Raw genomic sequence first — 17,531 nt, forward strand, 5'->3', positions numbered from 1 at the left:
CCAATGACGCATGCCCCGGGCTAGACCTTAGGTCAGCCAGATGGCTGCGGCGTGACGTGTGCAATGACGTAACGCATTAGGTACATTTTTAGTCAGCCAGAACCATGGAGCCGCCGCGGCGTCGGAGGAGCGTGCTCGTCTTGCGCACCGGAGGCACGGGCTCGATTCCCACCAAGACCGAAATCTTCAAAATTCTTTTCCACGCCACTGATTTGTTTACAGGAACCTCGTTGAAAAACTCTGACGCCAAGCAGAGTATTGTCGACGTGTTTTTACTCTGCGCCGTCGGCCGTTTTTGTTGCCGTTGCTCAGTCACACCGCCGCCGACGACACCGAATTTTCGCGTAGTGGGGGCATATAATGCTTTCTCATTAATAGCTAATAAAACGAATACGGAGCGAGCGTTGTGCTTCGCGTTTCACTGAGTGACTTATTTACACATTGAGCACCTCTTCTACATACGGTGCGGTTAGCCTCAACGTTTTCCCCGGTCACGCAATGGTGACGCTTGTCAACATGCTGGTACCAGGCGTTACTCTGGGCACATCTTCGTGCTACTGCCATCCGCAGAGTACGGGTGGCAGTTTTCCTCGATTACACAGAGGAGAGTTGGCGCATGTGGTGAGGGCACCCCTAGCATGGTCGAGCCTTTCTGTGGATTGACAACTAACACTTCAAGAAATCCGTTGTGAGTAGCGACAATGTGGAGCTTCAGCCAGATTCAAATTCTGAACTTATCGCGTAACATAGGAGCAATGTGTAGACGTTGCTCGATAGAGTAGTGCACAAAGGTAGAGGCAATTATTCATCTAAGACAAGAATTCGATTATACACGTCGGCCACAGGGGAGTGCATATCCACGAGGTCTCATAGCATTATCAGTAGTACCGCAAGGAGCCGCAATCGCCGCTTTGGCAATCGCAGTCTGAAACATTACAGATGCTCTAGGAACAGGTAACTGCAGTTTCTTCTCAATAGAGCAAGAATAAAGCAAGCCATCATATTCCTTCATGTGTAGATATTCTGTAGTAGTTCCCTTCGGAACAGTTATGCAGAGTCAGTCACATGAGAGTAAAAAAAAAGCCAACGTTGCTGCAGCAGCGTTAGCTCGTGTCCTTAGGGAGAAACTGTCGCTGGCCAACTTCTACAGCGGGAATAGGGCCCGCAATCATTGCAGCCTAGTTTCATCAACAGCACAGCCACCGAGTGAATATGGCATGCTATATTGATTGGAGCAATGTATTTTACACCTTTGTGAAACAGTGTTACGTTCTTTATTAAACGGCAAGCATTCGCTATTACTTTATTTGCATTTGCTCTTAATAAAGGAGCCATCCAATATGAAATTCAAGACTACCTCTTTTTACTCGTCTCGTACTTATAATGATGTCCTGGGAGCACAGCGCATTTAGGGCAGTGAGATTGGTAAATATAATTAATACTAAATCCTGAACGCCGTCCGCGAACAACAATCTTACAAGACACAAGTCTAAGTAACACCAAGTATCGAAACAGTCGTGTATGCGCTAAAGTACAATACTACGCCAACATATGCGCAGGCCATCATAGCTCTGCACTGTGCGATATTTCACCGCCGATAATCGTCGAGCGGTACGCAGCTATTGAGCGCAGCTGCAATATTGGTCAAGCGCTAAGCGGTGGTATCCTTGGGCGCTTCGCTGCAGTGGCATCTGCGGCTTCCTCTCGAAGCCTTATTTTTGGAACGAGTCTATCGCAAGGATCTCATTGTGGCCCTAACAACGACCTTGGAGTCTACATGGACGGTTGCAGCCTATAGGCGACGACGACACCAGCTGCTGCGCCCATTCACAGCGACTCGATGTCAGCCCCGGTGGTGCGGCTGGCCACGTTGGTGTCGGTCATCACCGTCTCGTGCAGCTTGCTCACGAGGATGCGGCGCACACGCATGGGCGACATCGGCACCACGGACACTGTGACGTCGCCGCTCGTCGTGTTCAGCATCTGCATCACCTGGTCGCGCATGAGGCCCTCCAGGTTGACGCCGTCGATTTGCGCCAGCACGTCGCCCGGGTACACCGTATCACTGCCCACCGGCGTCACGTCGGTGTGCTGCGAGTGGAATGGCAACGAGTACGTAGACTCATCGCGTACTTAATTGTGATGTCTGTGTCTCACGTTTGCTGCTTCGGGTGATGGCACGAATAATGCGTAGTGCTTGAACAGCAGTCAAACAACCTGGCTTCACACACACCTGGGCCCGTGTTCACAAAAACGTATTACGTTACATTCGTATAAGAATGAATCGACCTAATTGCAAAGCTGGACATATCATTTTGCGAAGGCAACCACCCAATGACATAGGACGGTTACAAAGGCAAAGCTTTGTTGATACGGACCCTGCCCTGTAGCTGCGCAGTTTCGTTCACCATACCGTTACAAATAAACTGCTTCATTTTTAGCTTAATGATTCCTGTAGTTTATTAAACAGGAGTGTTTCATTGATTTTTATTAATGTCACGCATTCGGCGCGCTGTATGGCAATTACGTAGACATCAAGAACTTAAAGAGGGAATAAAGGCTATTTTTCTAGGCAAACTTCTCACTGTATATTATATGATGAATGTGATGTTTTGCGGCGTAAGAGCCAACTATTGCCAAAGAGCGCCAAGCCTGTTTTAATGAGTCCGCAGCAGAGCTATGAATTATGAGAACTAGATGGTACGTGGCTGTAAAGGGGCCTAAAAACAGTTGCTGTAAAGTGCGTAAAACCTATATGCAATAAAATTATGCCAATGCTTAAGAAGTCTGCTAGAGACACGAAAGTTACATTTTGAAGTAATGAAGATATAGTAGAAAATGTCACAGGTAAACATTTCCAAGAAGAACTACTGCCTTAACAGAGCCCTTGAAACACAAGGGCCTGGAGGAATGTGCTGTACAAGACTACTATCACAGCTGCATACCCTGGAAAGAGAATGTGCTATAAATTTATGGTGATAACAACATGTAAGAACACATCGTTCAAGAGACCTAAGACTGCTCTGGTGTCAAAAAGCCGTTCTGGAGCAAGAAACATTACGCGATAAAGAGGCGTGTGCTACAGAAAAGTGTTTCAGCTTCTGCTTCCCGACACTCTAGGAGGTCGTGGAGGACGGTCAGCCTCCCATCAGATCTACTGCAAGTTGGATGTTCATAGCCAGTGAGCAAAAAACTGTGGGTGACATATGTGTGTCAAATTATGAGACGACAGAATATGACATCAATTCGTGGTGCTCTCGTTGGGGCGGGCCATGAACCTAACTGTGGCTTAATCAAATCAAGCTTATTCGTTTCAGCGTCCTACATGGTTTGCCAGTGGGTTCGCAGTTTCCTTTCGCAATAAAGGCTTCAAATCTGTGCCAGGGACAGCAGCTGTAGGATTCACAGCGTACGCGGCCACGACGCGGTCATTTGGTCTGCTAGCACATTACATTGGATGCCTCTAAGACCAGGCACCAACCGTATAACAACATGCTGGTTAAATGTACACACTCTATACAGAGTGAAATAGAGCTCTATAAGTGCTGGATTTTTGTGTTTACAGAGTGACGTCAAAGCTTTTAAGACGCATAGGGAGTCTATATATAATTTTTGAAGTTTTAATTTTCTTATGTGCTTCACAGCCGACGACAATAGCGCATGAGCCTCAGCCGTAAGGACACTTGTTTCCGGATGTAGTACATCGGATTCCGATGAGGATGTACGACGGCTGCATAGGACACTTCGGTATGCGACTTGGAAGCGTCTGTGTAGAACTCTGTGCAGGATAGAATGTGGTGTTGGATAGAATTTTCAGTAAGTTCAGTGTTTTTAGACATTTTTCTTTAGTATATTTAATGTGTACAATGAAAGTAAGCTCAGAGTCAAGTATAACAGTTAGAAATTTATGCTTTTGTTGACAGGTATTTATTGTCTACACAGTTCTACACAAGTATCTGGAACCAGGCCTCTCTTCCTGGCACAAAGAATACAAGTACTTTTGTGAGGGTTGATTTTAAGTCCGTTTTTGTCTGCCCACTTGGACACCTTGTTCAAGTCATGCAGTGCCTGTCTCTCACGAACACTGCGAGGTTACAGGACTTGAGGCCCATTTGAATGCAATCCACATAGACGGAATAAAGAAGAGCCGGTGGTGACGAAGCACGAAGCGTGGCCATCTTAACGACAAATAGTGTGCACCTGGGTACGCCTCCCTGGCATACACCAGTTTCCTGTATAAATGGACGTGAGAATACGTTCCTGATTTTACGCGGAACGTACGATTAGACAAATGGCTTTCTATTAGGTTTAGCATATTGCCACGGATGCCGATTGCGGACAGGTCTCTCAAGATTCCGTAGAGCCGTGTTGTGTCGTACGCCTTCTCCATATCGAGGAATATTGATAAGAAAAACTGTTTGTGATGATCAGTTGTGGACCGCCCTTCTGTGATGCCACACTGGTAGGGATCAAACAATTTGTTCAGTTCAAGAAAATGGGTGAGTCGCCGATTAACCTTTGTTTCAAATAGCTTACAAAGGCGACTTGTAATAGTTATCGGGCGGTAACTTGCCACAGAGGAAGGGTCCTTGTCCTGTTTCAAAAGAGAGATCACAATGGCTTCTTTCCATGCGGATGGAAGGTATCCAGCAGCCCAAATAGTGTTGAAAAGTGCGAGTAGTGTCACTTGTGTTTAAGTGTGTAGGCTTTTAATCACGTCGTACATGACTCTGTCCGGTCCTGGTGCAGCGCTCTTGCACGCAATCAAGGCAGCCCTCAACCCGGAAATGCTAAAAGGACAGTTATAGGGCTCGTTTGTTGTAATTCCTTACATTCTTCGATTTGTTTGTATTTCCGGAAAGATTGTGAGTAGTGTACTGAGCTTGAAACACGTTCAAAGTGCTCCCCAAGCGAGTCTGCCTGCTCTTCTAAGGCAACGGGTGGATTTATTGCCCATTTATCTTTCTTAGACCGTTCCACACTTTCGACTCCTGTGTGTATGAATTTATACCTTAGAGAAGTCTAACCCAGCTTCCTCTCTTTGTCTGACGACGTGTGCGCCTTCCCTGCAATTTAATGAACTTAAATTCTATTAGATTTACCGCATTTTGCAATTTACGTAGTATGCCCCATGCTTTATTCTGCCTTTATTGCGCTTTTCGGCAGTCTTCGTTCCACCAGGGAACACTCCTTTTATGTGGGACACCATCCGTTTGTAGGATAAACTCTTCGGCTACATCCACAATAAAAGCGGTAAGATATGCGACAGTATCATGTATACTAAAACAACTTATAAAATATCATGGTAACTTTGTTGCTTCTTTAAAATGCTTGCAGTAAGCCAATGTTAATTTCCATCAAGGAATATGGGGAGGGTTGTCATGCTGCGGTATGAAGTTTAAAGTTACAGGGAAGTGGTCACTTCCAGAAGGATTATTGATGACATTTCAGTCCAGGTCAGGCAGAAGAGAGGACCAGCCAATTTCTATATCTATCGATGAATACGAGTTGTGTTGGAGGTTGTAACAGGCGGGCTCTTTCTTATTAAACAGGAACGCACCAGAAGTCTGAAGAAACATTTCAACGATTCTACCTCTCGTATCACAACGAGGGTCTCCCCACAGAGTGTTGTGAGCGTTAAAATCATCCACGAGCATGTAGGGTTCAGGCAGTTTATGAGAATATATATATTTGTTTTGCTGAGTTGAAAGTTGGGTGGTGCGTATATATAGAGCAGGCAGCAACCAAATGATTAAAAAGAACTGTCCGCACTGACGCTGCCTCAAGGGGCGCCCGAAGGGGCAAGTGTTGGCAAGCAACACTTTTGCCGACAACTATGGCTACACCGCCGGATGAGGCGTTAGCCTCGTAGTGGCCTTTCCAAAAAATGACATATTGTGTAAGGAAGTTTGTGTGTATACATTTGAAGTGTGTTTCCTGGACACACAGCACTTTTGAACTTAGTTGATGAAGTTCTTTAACTTTATTTAGATTGCGTAGAAGTCGCCTGAAATTCTACGGCAATATCTATGCGTCCATATTGCAGAAGAGGATGGTGCTGTGTGTCTAATATGTGAAAACACACTTAAGCTACAGAGCCGTTCCCGGGCTCTGCGATGCAGGGTTTCTTTTTTGGAGCGGTCGAGAGACTTCCGCCGCTCCTTAGGTGGTTGCTGCGCCGTCTGACCAGAAGATGTGTCCATCGCTTCTTAGGGGCGCTAGACACCCGCTCTTTCGAGCGGTTTGTTCGCCTTGAAGGCCTCGCCTCGGCAGACAAGGCCCTGGGAGCCACTAACCTGGAACTCGATTGCTGCAGCCGCCACGGAGGCAGATGGCGTCACCGCCGGTTCACTGCGTGTGGGCCGCGTAGCCGCCGGCAGCCGTTGTGTCACTGCCCCCTGACACGTCTCGTCGGCAAATGTGTTCTTGCGCACGTAAGATACCCGCCTGCGTGCCTCCTTGAAAGTTGTATTTTTCTTTACTTTAACTGTCACGGTTTCCTTTTCTTTTTTCCAGGATGGGCACGACCACGAGCATGTGACGTGCTGTCCATCACAGTTCACACAGTGTAGCGAGTTTTCACAATACTCAGATCAGTGTTCATGAGCACTGCATTTCGCACAAGTTTGGCGGACTCGACAGTTCTGTGAGCTGAGCCCGAATTGCTGGCATTTGAAACATCCTAGAGGATTTGGCACGTGGGCTCTGACACGAAGCCTGATGTACCCGGCCTTGATGCACTCGGGCAGTACATTTGATCCGAAAGCAAGCACCAGGTGCTTAGTATGGGATTAGTTGCCATCGCGCGTTATCTTAACCTGTTTATTGTTCATCACATTCTGCTCACTGAAGCCCTCCAAGAGTTCAGCCTGTTTGCTCCAACAAATCATCGTCTGAGACAACGCCGCAGGTGGTGTTAATAGTACGGTACGGGGCTACTGTTACTCGAACGTCCCCAAAGTATATTATATTGAGCAGCTTTTCATATTGTGTTTGATCATGAAGCTCCAATAGATCACTACCTGTCATCCTCGATGTCTTATAACCTGGTCCAAGAGCCTCAGTTAGAGATTTAGAAACAAGGAAAATTTTTTCTGCTTTTTTTTAGTAAATCACATGGAATTGTGGGAAATTGTCTTTGAAGCCCAATGAACTGAAACATCTTCGGTGCACCCTCTTCTTTGAGGGCGATAAGGGAGTGTTGGGAAGGAACTGGCCATAGAGATATCTGGAGTTTTTGGCAGCCACGCCAGCCAGCTGCCATGGAGCCCAAAAAGGGGACGCCTCAGAATCTGTAAAGCAGGTCCTGCAAGCACCAGCTGTATGTTACTACTATAACAAGATATGGTATGCCCATGGTTGGCTGTCCACACATGGTTAACCTTCACCGCCCAGAAAATGTGACTTAAAAAAAGTGAGTAGAAGACAGGAAAGAAATTGAAAGGCGACAATGAAGATTAAAGGGGAGTACAGGAAACGGCGACTACCGGTTTCCTCCAGGTGGGCCAGTCTGGAGGCGCTCTCTGTGTGAAGCAAAGGCCAAAGAGGTGTGTTTCCTCCGTCCGAGGGGCCTTGAAGGTCCGAACAACTGGAATAGGCTCAACCCCCAGCATTGTCCTTTCCCCAGACACGGCTACGCCGCATGACTACATGCGGCAGGGTCTAATTCTCCTACGTGGTGTTGCAACCCACCAAACGCCTGCTCCTGCAGACACCCCTGCGGGGGCAGTGTATTTTATTGCTTGTAAACACGCTCCATACAGAGTTGTGAATAAACGGCACGCGAGCGCATGCAGGTATTGCGCTTCGGTGAAGCGTATAACGTCGGGTACAGCGTACGCGGTTCACAGCTCGAATGAGAAAATTTTACTACCGAACGTACATTGGGACGCTCCTATTGCATCTACATGATTCCCCAGTCTCTAAGGTGCCGGGAGAGTTCTGTGTTAGTCAAAGGTGTTCTAATCAACAGGAGTGCTATAGGAGCCCTGCGATATGAAAGCACACAAAGACGTGTCTGTGAAAAAAGTGGAGCGGCCTCGAGCTACCCAAAGACCAACAGCACATGCGTTGTCGATCATTGTAGTTCAATCTTCACGGTGCGCTAAAGGCACGACGTTTGGAGTCATAACTCATTAGTTTGAGATTTACTTTACTTTCCACCATCGCGTACACCAGTCGCACAATGTGTCATGAGCAAGAACGAGTAAAAGCTGCTATGATGTAGCTTGACCAGCTACAGCCATCATCTTTTTGGCACAATGCAGGCAGTGCAGACAAGAACAAATACGAGCGGATCGTATGCGACAGGGTGCAAATTTTTTTTAGTCTACATAATGTAGCAAGCCACCAAAAGAACATGCATTGGGAAGCAAGTCTGTTGAGAAATGAGAGTAAACAAATTCGTGTACTAGTCGAGGCTTCGTACATCAGCAATAGTGGCAGCGTGTGCTTAAAGGGACCCTGAAACGATTTTGACGATTTTTTGCAAACGTACTGAGCCGGTAGAGTAGGTCCTTCTCATCATTAACTGACGCATCTAAGTGTTCCGCGTAAAGCGTGTAATTTATTATAAGGTTTTAAGAATGCACATCGCTGCCGATCGCAGCACACTGCTCGGCGGAATTTTAAGCCGCCCCTTTCCATATGACGGAAATCACCCATATGACGTCAGTGGGGCGAGCTATCCAATTGGCTGACCAGGGCGCGTGAGCGATAATTTTTCCAACTTTACGGTAAACAAATGGTGTTTGTAATAGTTGGAATGTTCGTTAATTTGTTTTTATAAAAAGGAAGTAACAAAAAGAGAATGCACAAGAACAATTTTTCAGTACACTTAAGCCCTTCCGGCACACAGCTAGTGTCGTCTGCTTGTGTTACAACGTGCTCCGTCTTTGACGAGAGCTCCGCAGTCAGTGCCGGTCTGTCTCTTCGCCTTTCGACTCTTACGACTCATGCAACAAAGTCTCATTCGACTTTGTTGCATTGTGGACTGCAAACTTAGCGACTGGCTCATATGTCAAACTGCGACATCATGTCCTTCTGCAAGCCAGTAGACGAGCGGACTGGCTGCAGCGCATTGGACAGCCGCTATCCGATGGGCGCCAGGATTTGCGCGATTGCGGCCGTCACTTTACACCGGAAGATTACTAACGCAATAGCGTTTCGCGAGTCCGGTATTAGGGTAAACGCAAGCGCAAGGGGACAGGGCCTGGCCATGTCCCCTTGCGTGTCGTTCCAAGGGATGAACAGAAGCGCAAATGTGAATGGTCTGCCCGGTGCAGCCACGTGGTGGCATAGAGCGCAACCACACACAGTAGCAGTAACAAAATGTATTCTTTGCTGCTGGTGTAAATTTTTCGCGGGATTATAATCGTTAACACGATGTTTTTGTAAATGTTTAAAGTGTTTTACACTTGGTTGTTAGAGCAATATTAGCTCTTTCTTTGGCTGGTTAAGCTCTGCGCCAACGAGTGGCTGGACTGTGGAGACCGATCAGGCGATCTAACCGTGGAGACCGATCAGGATGTCTGTGCTAAAGTTCCTTCATCAGCTTGAGTTTATGCCTTCGCCGTTCAGTCGAAACGTTCTGCTAATGTGTGATTACCGGAATACCAGACACGTTCGGCGCTACGACAGAATGCTCGCAACGCACGCTGCTTCGATAGCTCTCGCTTGGGGTTGACGGCCAAGCCGCTAGCGGAGACGTTTCACGCGGGCGGGGGCGGGCTCCAAAACAACCGGAAGTGGACAATGTGACGTCGCATCGTGACGCAGACCCAGTGAAGGCGGAGCTTAGCCCCGATCGCTCGGCGAATGAGTTGGAGGAAAAGCATGGCTAGGGAGGAGGGTAACTTGTAATCGCTTGTAGCCCCATTAATACGTAACGTATCACTTAAATTGTGGTGCGAATGTTCTACTTAAGCTGTACCCTACGCGTCTAGAAAATTTGTCCGAACCGTTTGACGGGCCCTTTAATACAGCCCTTGATTATCGCGCACAAAGAATGTCAGTCGGCCGTAAACATTTATCTTTCGCCAGTGCCCACGCGTCTTCATGAATGACGGGTTGGCACTACGTTCACTTGAGTCTGCGTGGTTAAGCTCCAAAACAGCCGGAAGTGGACAATGTGACGTCGCATCGTGACGCAGACCCAGTGAAGGCGGAGCTTAGCCCCGATCGCTCGGCGAATGAGTTGGAGGAAAAGCATGGCTAGGGAGGAGGGTAACTTGTAATCGCTTGTAGCCCCATTAATACGTAACGTATCACTTAAATTGTGGTGCGAATGTTCTACTTAAGCTGTACCCTACGCGTCTAGAAAATTTGTCCGAACCGTTTGACGGGCCCTTTAATACAGCCCTTGATTATCGCGCACAAAGAATGTCAGTCGGCCGTAAAAATTTATCTTTCGCCAGTGCCCACGCGTCTTCATGAATGACGGGTTGGCACTACGTTCACTTGAGTCTGCGTGGTTAAGCTTTAACGCGATAGCGTTAAGGAGCACGTGTCGCAGAAGATCCGCCATCGGCGTCAGACGTCGTTTCGGCAAAAAGATTTTCGAATCACACATACCTGGATCTTCCATGTGACGCAAAGAATTGACTGAACTAATTGATTTTCTCAAGCTAAAATACACGAAAAAATTGTAAACTACACTTGCACACAATCTACAGACATGATAGCTCTCGGATTGTAATTTTAACATAGGAAAAAACATAATTCTGTTAAGCGAAAACTCAAACTCCTTTTCCAGCGCTTCTACGATTCATAGGCCGGAGACGGCGTCCGCATTTGCGCACGCCGGCGCGTAAACATCTCGGAGCCCACGCAGCGGCGCGGCCGCGAGATGGCGCTCGCCTCCGCCGCATCAGGAAAAAAAAACAATTTATGATTACTCAGAGGGAAGCTCATTACTTTTCGAAGCGAGATCGGGATGCCTTGGAACACGCACCTATAAAACGAGATATAAGAAGGAAGAAAAAGCATGTGATTGCTGCGGTAAAGCTAGGGAAACTATGGAGCATGTTTTATTAGAATGTGAAGACATCTACCGATTTAGGCACCACTGGCCTCCTTGAAGTCCTTGGGCTCAGCGAGAGCAGTGGAAAAGTAAACATGTCCGCAATAGGGATTAGTAAGAGGCGATTCGAGGATTGGTGGAAGAAAAGTTGCGAAACTACAAAAAACGGAGACGTGCAAAAGCAAAGTTCGCAATAGAGGATCAAAAAATTTGGTTGTGGGAGTTCATAGTGTTGTTTTTCTTTTTTTATTCTTTAACCTAGGTAGGACAGTAGGCAGTATAATAGCAAGAGCTTGGTGGCGCAACCCACAGGCTCGTTCCAAAGGTGACGCTTATAACATCCATCCATCCATCCATCACGGCCCATGCAATAGACCGCGCTTCTACCAGAAAACGCGCCTTCGTGCATAGTGTGCGCTGCGCCGCAAGCGTTTCCCGGTAAACATTGCGGTTGCATACGCTGCAGTCGCCGGGAAGCGTGAGAAGCAGTAAGGGATATTTGCATGCTATGGCATTCCACTCTCAAATGCGAATCTTAATCGTACTCGAAATTTCGCGTCTTACTTCTATTTCCACCATTGTGCGACATTTTGTGTTGATAGATGGCTTTTGTGTTGTCCTTTTCGTTTCTCGTGTCTGTGTTTGCACGCCTGCCTTGCAGTACCACGAATACCTAACAAAGTGCTCCAATTTTACATGTTCTAAGTTAAACTATAGGTAGGTCAGAAACCCATCAATCAGTCAATTTTTCCGCAAACTTTGTTGTAAGAAAGGGAATCTGTGCGAAAATCCAAACTTCACTATATGTGGAATTGTCGACTTCAGCAAAGTTGTTTAAAAATATCAGGCAATATTTGAATTACTATATATATTGTTGTACTCGCTGCAGTATTGTAAACGGTGTAGGACACGTTTTTTGTGATATTTCTATTTATATAAATATTCAGGTACTGTATTGGTGCATCTTTAGTTGTTTTCAACCTGCATAGCCAATGCATCTTCTGTATTTTATATCAGGTTGTGTATTTGATGTACACGCATATTTTGTTGTTATATATGCACTGAATGTGCGCTGCTGTCTGTAACCGGAAGCCAAGGCCCAGTTAGCATAGCGCCTTTTGCCTTGGCTTCCCTTTCGTTTGAAAGGAATAAACATCGAATCAATCAATCAATCCCGCAACGGTGCAGTCTTCTTTATGTATATACGCACGGTAAGCACGAAGACTGTGGTGAAGCGCTTCGCCTTGTCGTCCCACACGCTGACGTCAATGACGCCCAAGCCGTACGGCATTCCCGTGATGCAGGAGAAGGGCATGCTCTTCAGCACCGCGGTTTCCTTGGGCAGGCAGCGTATCAGGCTCATCATGTCACGGCGCGAGGTGAGTACGCGGTACGTGCTCGACGACATCACCGACAGCACGAGCTGGTCGCTGCACGCGCTCAGAGCCTTGCGTGCCTGCGCCACGTCCTCCACGTGGGTCCCGTTCACGCTCAGGATCACGTCCAGGGGAAGCACCTGAGACCGGTCTGCCGGGCTGTCCTTTTTCACGCCCTGCGAAGGGTGGCAGCCATCATGAGTTCATACGAGAATGCATACAAACCTAACGTTTGTGTGAACAGAAGAAGCACTTTTTAAGAGCTCTAGCATGGCGAAAGCTAAGATGCAGAACAAAGCAGAACGATGAAAGTTTTTTTCTTCTTTACGTTATTAGAATAACGCTTTCCTTACCTTGAAACCACTCCAGTGCTTCTTTCCCTTAATTTATTTCGTTATTCAGTGCGCGAATACAGTTTTGTACATAACATAGCGTTCAGCACCCAATTTCACCCATATATCAGCGTATAGCATGAACTGGCGCAACAACAGCATAGTGGGCAGGGCCTGTAAAAACCTTTGCTGTTGCTTTCAACGCTTATAAAAAAAATCACCGCCCAAGCACTCCGTACAGATGGTTAACCAGCAAAGCTGAAACGTGCGGCCCGGTGTTTATCACTGGGTCAATCCCGACGGTTCATTAAATGACGGCTTGGTAGGCTGCCGGATACTCGGTACGCAGTTGCTGCTTGCGCTCGGCTACACGAGCCCGTTCTTGTGGCTGGGCTCCAGCATCGGCACGCCCTAGACTAGCTCGTTTCCGGTTCTGGTCGCGGCGTTGCTGATCAAAAGCTGCTTGCTCTTCAGGATACGTATGACGCGTGGCCTACCCATTTAGGAGCCGGAGAGAAGCTGCAGCGCGCGCGCTGGACTGCGACGAAACCACCTACGTCGCTATTGACGCAGCCAATTGCGCGCCTTTTTTTCGCGCATGCGCATAGGGCTGCGCCGGAGGAGTTTTTGACGTATAGGCGACAGACAGACGGAGGAGCGTATCGGCTCGCCATATACAGTTTCACTGTAAAAGAAAAAGAGCGCAGCATCAGCCCTTAGTTCAAGACCAGTCGAAACATGTCTAATAGTGCATCGTGACTGAATTGAGCGTCAAATGAATACTAAGCTTACTATTCTAAAATGATGATGTAGCTAGATTTAAAGAAAAACCATTCATCATAGTCCAAGGTCATTCTTTGTCGTTTAAAGCAAAGCGGTCGTGGAAATAATCGTGTCCTTGCCTACTTAGGTAACATGTGCACACTCTCTTTGTAGTTCAGCCTATTCTGGCCATGGGGTGAACAGATACCTGGAGAGTAACAATGAACGATGCTTTTGTACCGGGCTTTTGGTGACTGTTAAGGAATACTAGGTGGCCAAAATCATTCTAGAACCCACGACTGTGTCGTCTCCCACAGCCCCTGCGTTTTCTTCTGAAATTACTCTAAAGTCTGAAGCGTCAATGTAGTCATACACATCGAAAGAGCCAGTCATATTGAAAATGGGCCGGTGTAGTGTAAAATCTCTTATGCCCGATAATATTCCAAGGTAGCCAAAGTAGTCTCGTTCTCTTCACTGCTTTTAATTTAGATTTTTATTCTATAACGTATCACACAAACAAATAGGCTGAGACAAAAGTTGACGCAGCCGCCGTGGTCTTAGTGGCCTTGGCATTGCGCTGCAAAAGCAGGAGGACATCAGCACAATTTTGTTGTAGGCTGCAACTCTGATTGAAATAAATGTAATTTTATTACAAATCACGGTCGTGATTTTAGTGGCAGACCGGCACGCGTGGGGGCCAACGCATTTTACGTTCTTTTCTACTTAGATTAGTATAATGCCCGCAAGCACCAATAAACCCAATACGCCGTTGCCGCCCCGCTCAAACGGCGCATTGTTATTTTTATCTCCGCTCATTGCGGTCGCAATCAGATAACGCGCCACAGTGATATACCGCCAAAGCAGCTGCAACAGCGAAAGCTTGCCATGTCGCCATTTCAGATTTTCATAGCCGGAAGGGTCTCTCGACTTGTTAGTTTCTAGAATCCGCAAGGCGCACATTTTCGGCACCTACAAATAGGCAAGGAAGCGAGTAGAGTACCTTGGAAACTCCCGAAGAATAAAGGATGTGAGTGGAGGAAGAGAGCTAGATGGAAAGCCGGGCGGCTGTTATTTCTTGAACATAAGTTCGCTGCGCCGAAAGCATTGCAAGACAAGAGAGTCCGCGATCCTGTATATTCTACTCCGTGGTCAGAACTGTGAGTTACGAATTTAACTCTTTATTGGGTGTACTTGTGCCCACGCGCCGTGGTTATTTAGTGGTTATGGTGTTGGACTGCTAAGCACGAGGTCGCGGGATCGAATCCCGGCCACGGCGGCCGCATTTCGACGGAGGCAACATGCGAAAGCACCCGAGTACTTAGGTTTGGGCGCACGTTCCAGAAACCGAAGTGGTCCAAATTCCCGGAGTCCTCCCCTGCAGCGTTCCTTATAATCAGGTCGCGGTTAATGGCACGTAAAACCCCGTAATTTAATTCGTTTGAACTTGTGCCCAGCAATACAAGTAGCAGTCAAGCAGAACGAAATCGGCGAGCAAACGCGGCGATCGTCGAGAATTCTATTTGCGGGTCAGGCTTGCCGGCTATTTGTACATGACACGTTCAAGGCTACAGCGTAATCGTTGGTGACCGCGGGCCTTCCAGAGAGTACAACGCTGGACAGGTATAGCTGAGCGGGCTTACGGGCTAGGGGTACGAGTGGGCGAGCGGAGACGGCAGCGGAGCGCTGCACCCTCATTCGGTCGAGCGGAGTAGGGTGCGTCGATTACTGTGTAGCCTCCGCTAAAGGATGGGGACACAGCTTCATTGTGGGCGTCATGTTGGTTCGGCCGTTCGCTTTCCCTGGCACTGCCCGGCGTGCAGCGATTGAGCGCTTTCGGTAGGGCAAGGCTTGCGTACATGTTGTCAGTAACGAATAGGTGAGGCTTGATTTAACGTTAAATTAAAGCTGTGCTGTTCGGTAGTTCCAAAGGCAAAGCTATTCACTACGTGCATTTTTGTTTGCGCAGCACCAGTACTTACGATGCTGCATTAACATAGAGTTGATGTTACAATCTTGACAATCTGACACATTTTCTACAATTGCAGAGCATTGCCTAAGCTGCTTGGACGTCTTTTTATCACTTTCACAGCACTCGCCGCAAAGAAGGAGAAATGAAACGCTCACGACAGGATTAAAAGACCACTGACAACAAACAGTGCTTACTCAAACCTTTTGATTCTTAGTTGTAATTTTGCAAGCTTCAGAGGTTGATGATCACCTCATGTTATCAGTCGGCTTACCCTTCATCCTGTTCTGAGCACATTTTTGGCCCTCTGTAAGTATAAACCAACTATATTCTTTTGTGCACGCTGTTACTATACTCTATCTTTACTTGCTACTTAGACTTTCATTCTTTACAAAAAATATCCTGTTGGCAACCGCTGATTCTTCTCCGCAGCGAATCTTTTCTGAGTGATTATGTTCCACACACAACCACTAGAACTGTTGTGTCGGCGATAGCGCGCCTGATAAGCAGACTGCTGTTAGTGCGCATGTGCGCACAAGTACTTATAATGTCTTGCTATTTGCGCGAACCGTTGATTCTAGATGTAACCAGGAGCCCGTAAGCTTCGGGCAACAAGCACCGTTTTCCTGTTGGATCCCTTGCCTGGTCACCCACTGACATGAGATACAACACTGGCGACGAGGATGGGATCCGAAGGCCGCTGTCAGTTTGGTGAAGAAGGCAAGTCTTTTCAAAGTCAGCCTCTGTTCCAAGTTGGATTTTGAAGAATGCTTATTTTGCGGCTGTCTGTGCATGGATAACAAAGAAGCGACAATGCAGTCGACTGGACAGCTTGGCCAGATGGAGTCATTTGATGTTACTGCAAGTGAGTGGACGGTTATACAAGGAGAGGTTGACATCTTTTCTGATTGTCAACAAGGTTCCCCACAGCGACAAGGTGCAGGCATTCCTCAGCATGATCGGCCCTCGAACGTATGGGCTGCTGAAGTCGTTGACGGCGCCTGACCTGCCGTCGGCTAAAAGTTTCGAACAGCTGAAGAGCATCTTGGACGCCCACCTGGCCCCAGTGCCGTCCATAATCGGCGAACGAGCCAAGTTTTACCGCAAAGCACAGCATGAAGGTGAGCCCCTGCCGGAATATGTTGCCGAACTTCGCAAGTTGTCTCAGACCTGCCAGTTTGGAGCCAGTTTAGACGAAGCGCTGCGGGATCGTTTCGTTTGCGGACTGCTCCGTGAGGACGTGCAGCGAGTACTTTTTACCGAGGGCGACACATTGACGTTCTCGAGAGCAGTGGACCGCACCCTGGCCATGGAAGCAGCCCGGAAGAATGTCGCCGAGACTCGAGTCGTGGAATCATTGGCCACACAGCTGCACAAAGTTGAAGACAATAGTAGAGAGGCACATGCTGATCTGTACAAGGTGCAAGCGAGAGCTGGTAAGCCGCTACTAGTTTGTTACCGCTGCGGTTCCCCGAGCCACACTCATGCAGTATGCCCTCACATTGACGATACCTGTTTTAAGTGTTCGAAGAAAGGACACATTCAAAGAGCCTGTCGGAGCAGCAACAGGCATTCTCATGACTGCTATAAGAATAAACGGAGCCTGAAAACGCTAAAAGTTGTGACACAGGAGCCGGCTATCAGCATTTCCAACCAAGGGGCTGCCAGCCGCGCTCCCATTTTTGTTAAACTAAATATAAATGATGCACCGGTAGAAATGGAACTCGACACGGGAGCTGCAGTGTCAATCATGCCTTTCAAGCAGTTCAAGAAGTGGCTTCCTTCTACCAGCTGTCGATCAACTGACGTCACCCTGCGCACCTATACCGGAGCACTCGTCCGACCTCGTGGCGTCGCGGTTGTCAACGTGCAGCATAGTGGACGGACGGCGCAGCTGCCGCTCTACCTCGTCGACCAAGCAGGACCACCACTGCTAGGACGAGAATGGCTACACACACTACGTCTAGACTGGGACAGTATTTGGGGTCTGAACTACATCTCAAGGTCAGTGTTTGACTCGTCTTCTCGAACGAAGGAAAGGCTCGATTCCTTGCTAGCCAAGTATGAAACTCTGT

General features: G+C 47.7%; 1 protein-coding gene across 1 annotated transcript in view; it reads right to left on the reverse strand.

Moving 5' to 3' along the window:
- Window positions 1-1,242: 1,242 nt before the first annotated feature.
- Window positions 1,243-17,531, reverse strand: part of LOC126540133 (microtubule-associated serine/threonine-protein kinase 3-like) — a 106,814-nt gene continuing 90,525 nt past the window's right edge. Inside the window, exons 13-14 of the mRNA XM_072286214.1 lie at window positions 12,231-12,572; window positions 1,243-2,091 (exon numbers count right to left, since the gene is read on the reverse strand). Of these exons, the coding sequence (XP_072142315.1) occupies window positions 1,828-2,091; window positions 12,231-12,572 (606 nt within the window). The 3' untranslated portion in view covers window positions 1,243-1,827. The remainder of the gene's footprint in view (window positions 2,092-12,230; window positions 12,573-17,531) is intronic.

The sequence above is a fragment of the Dermacentor andersoni genome, chromosome 2 (genome assembly GCF_023375885.2).
Source record: "Dermacentor andersoni chromosome 2, qqDerAnde1_hic_scaffold, whole genome shotgun sequence".
Classification (NCBI taxonomy): Eukaryota; Metazoa; Arthropoda; class Arachnida; order Ixodida; family Ixodidae; genus Dermacentor; species Dermacentor andersoni.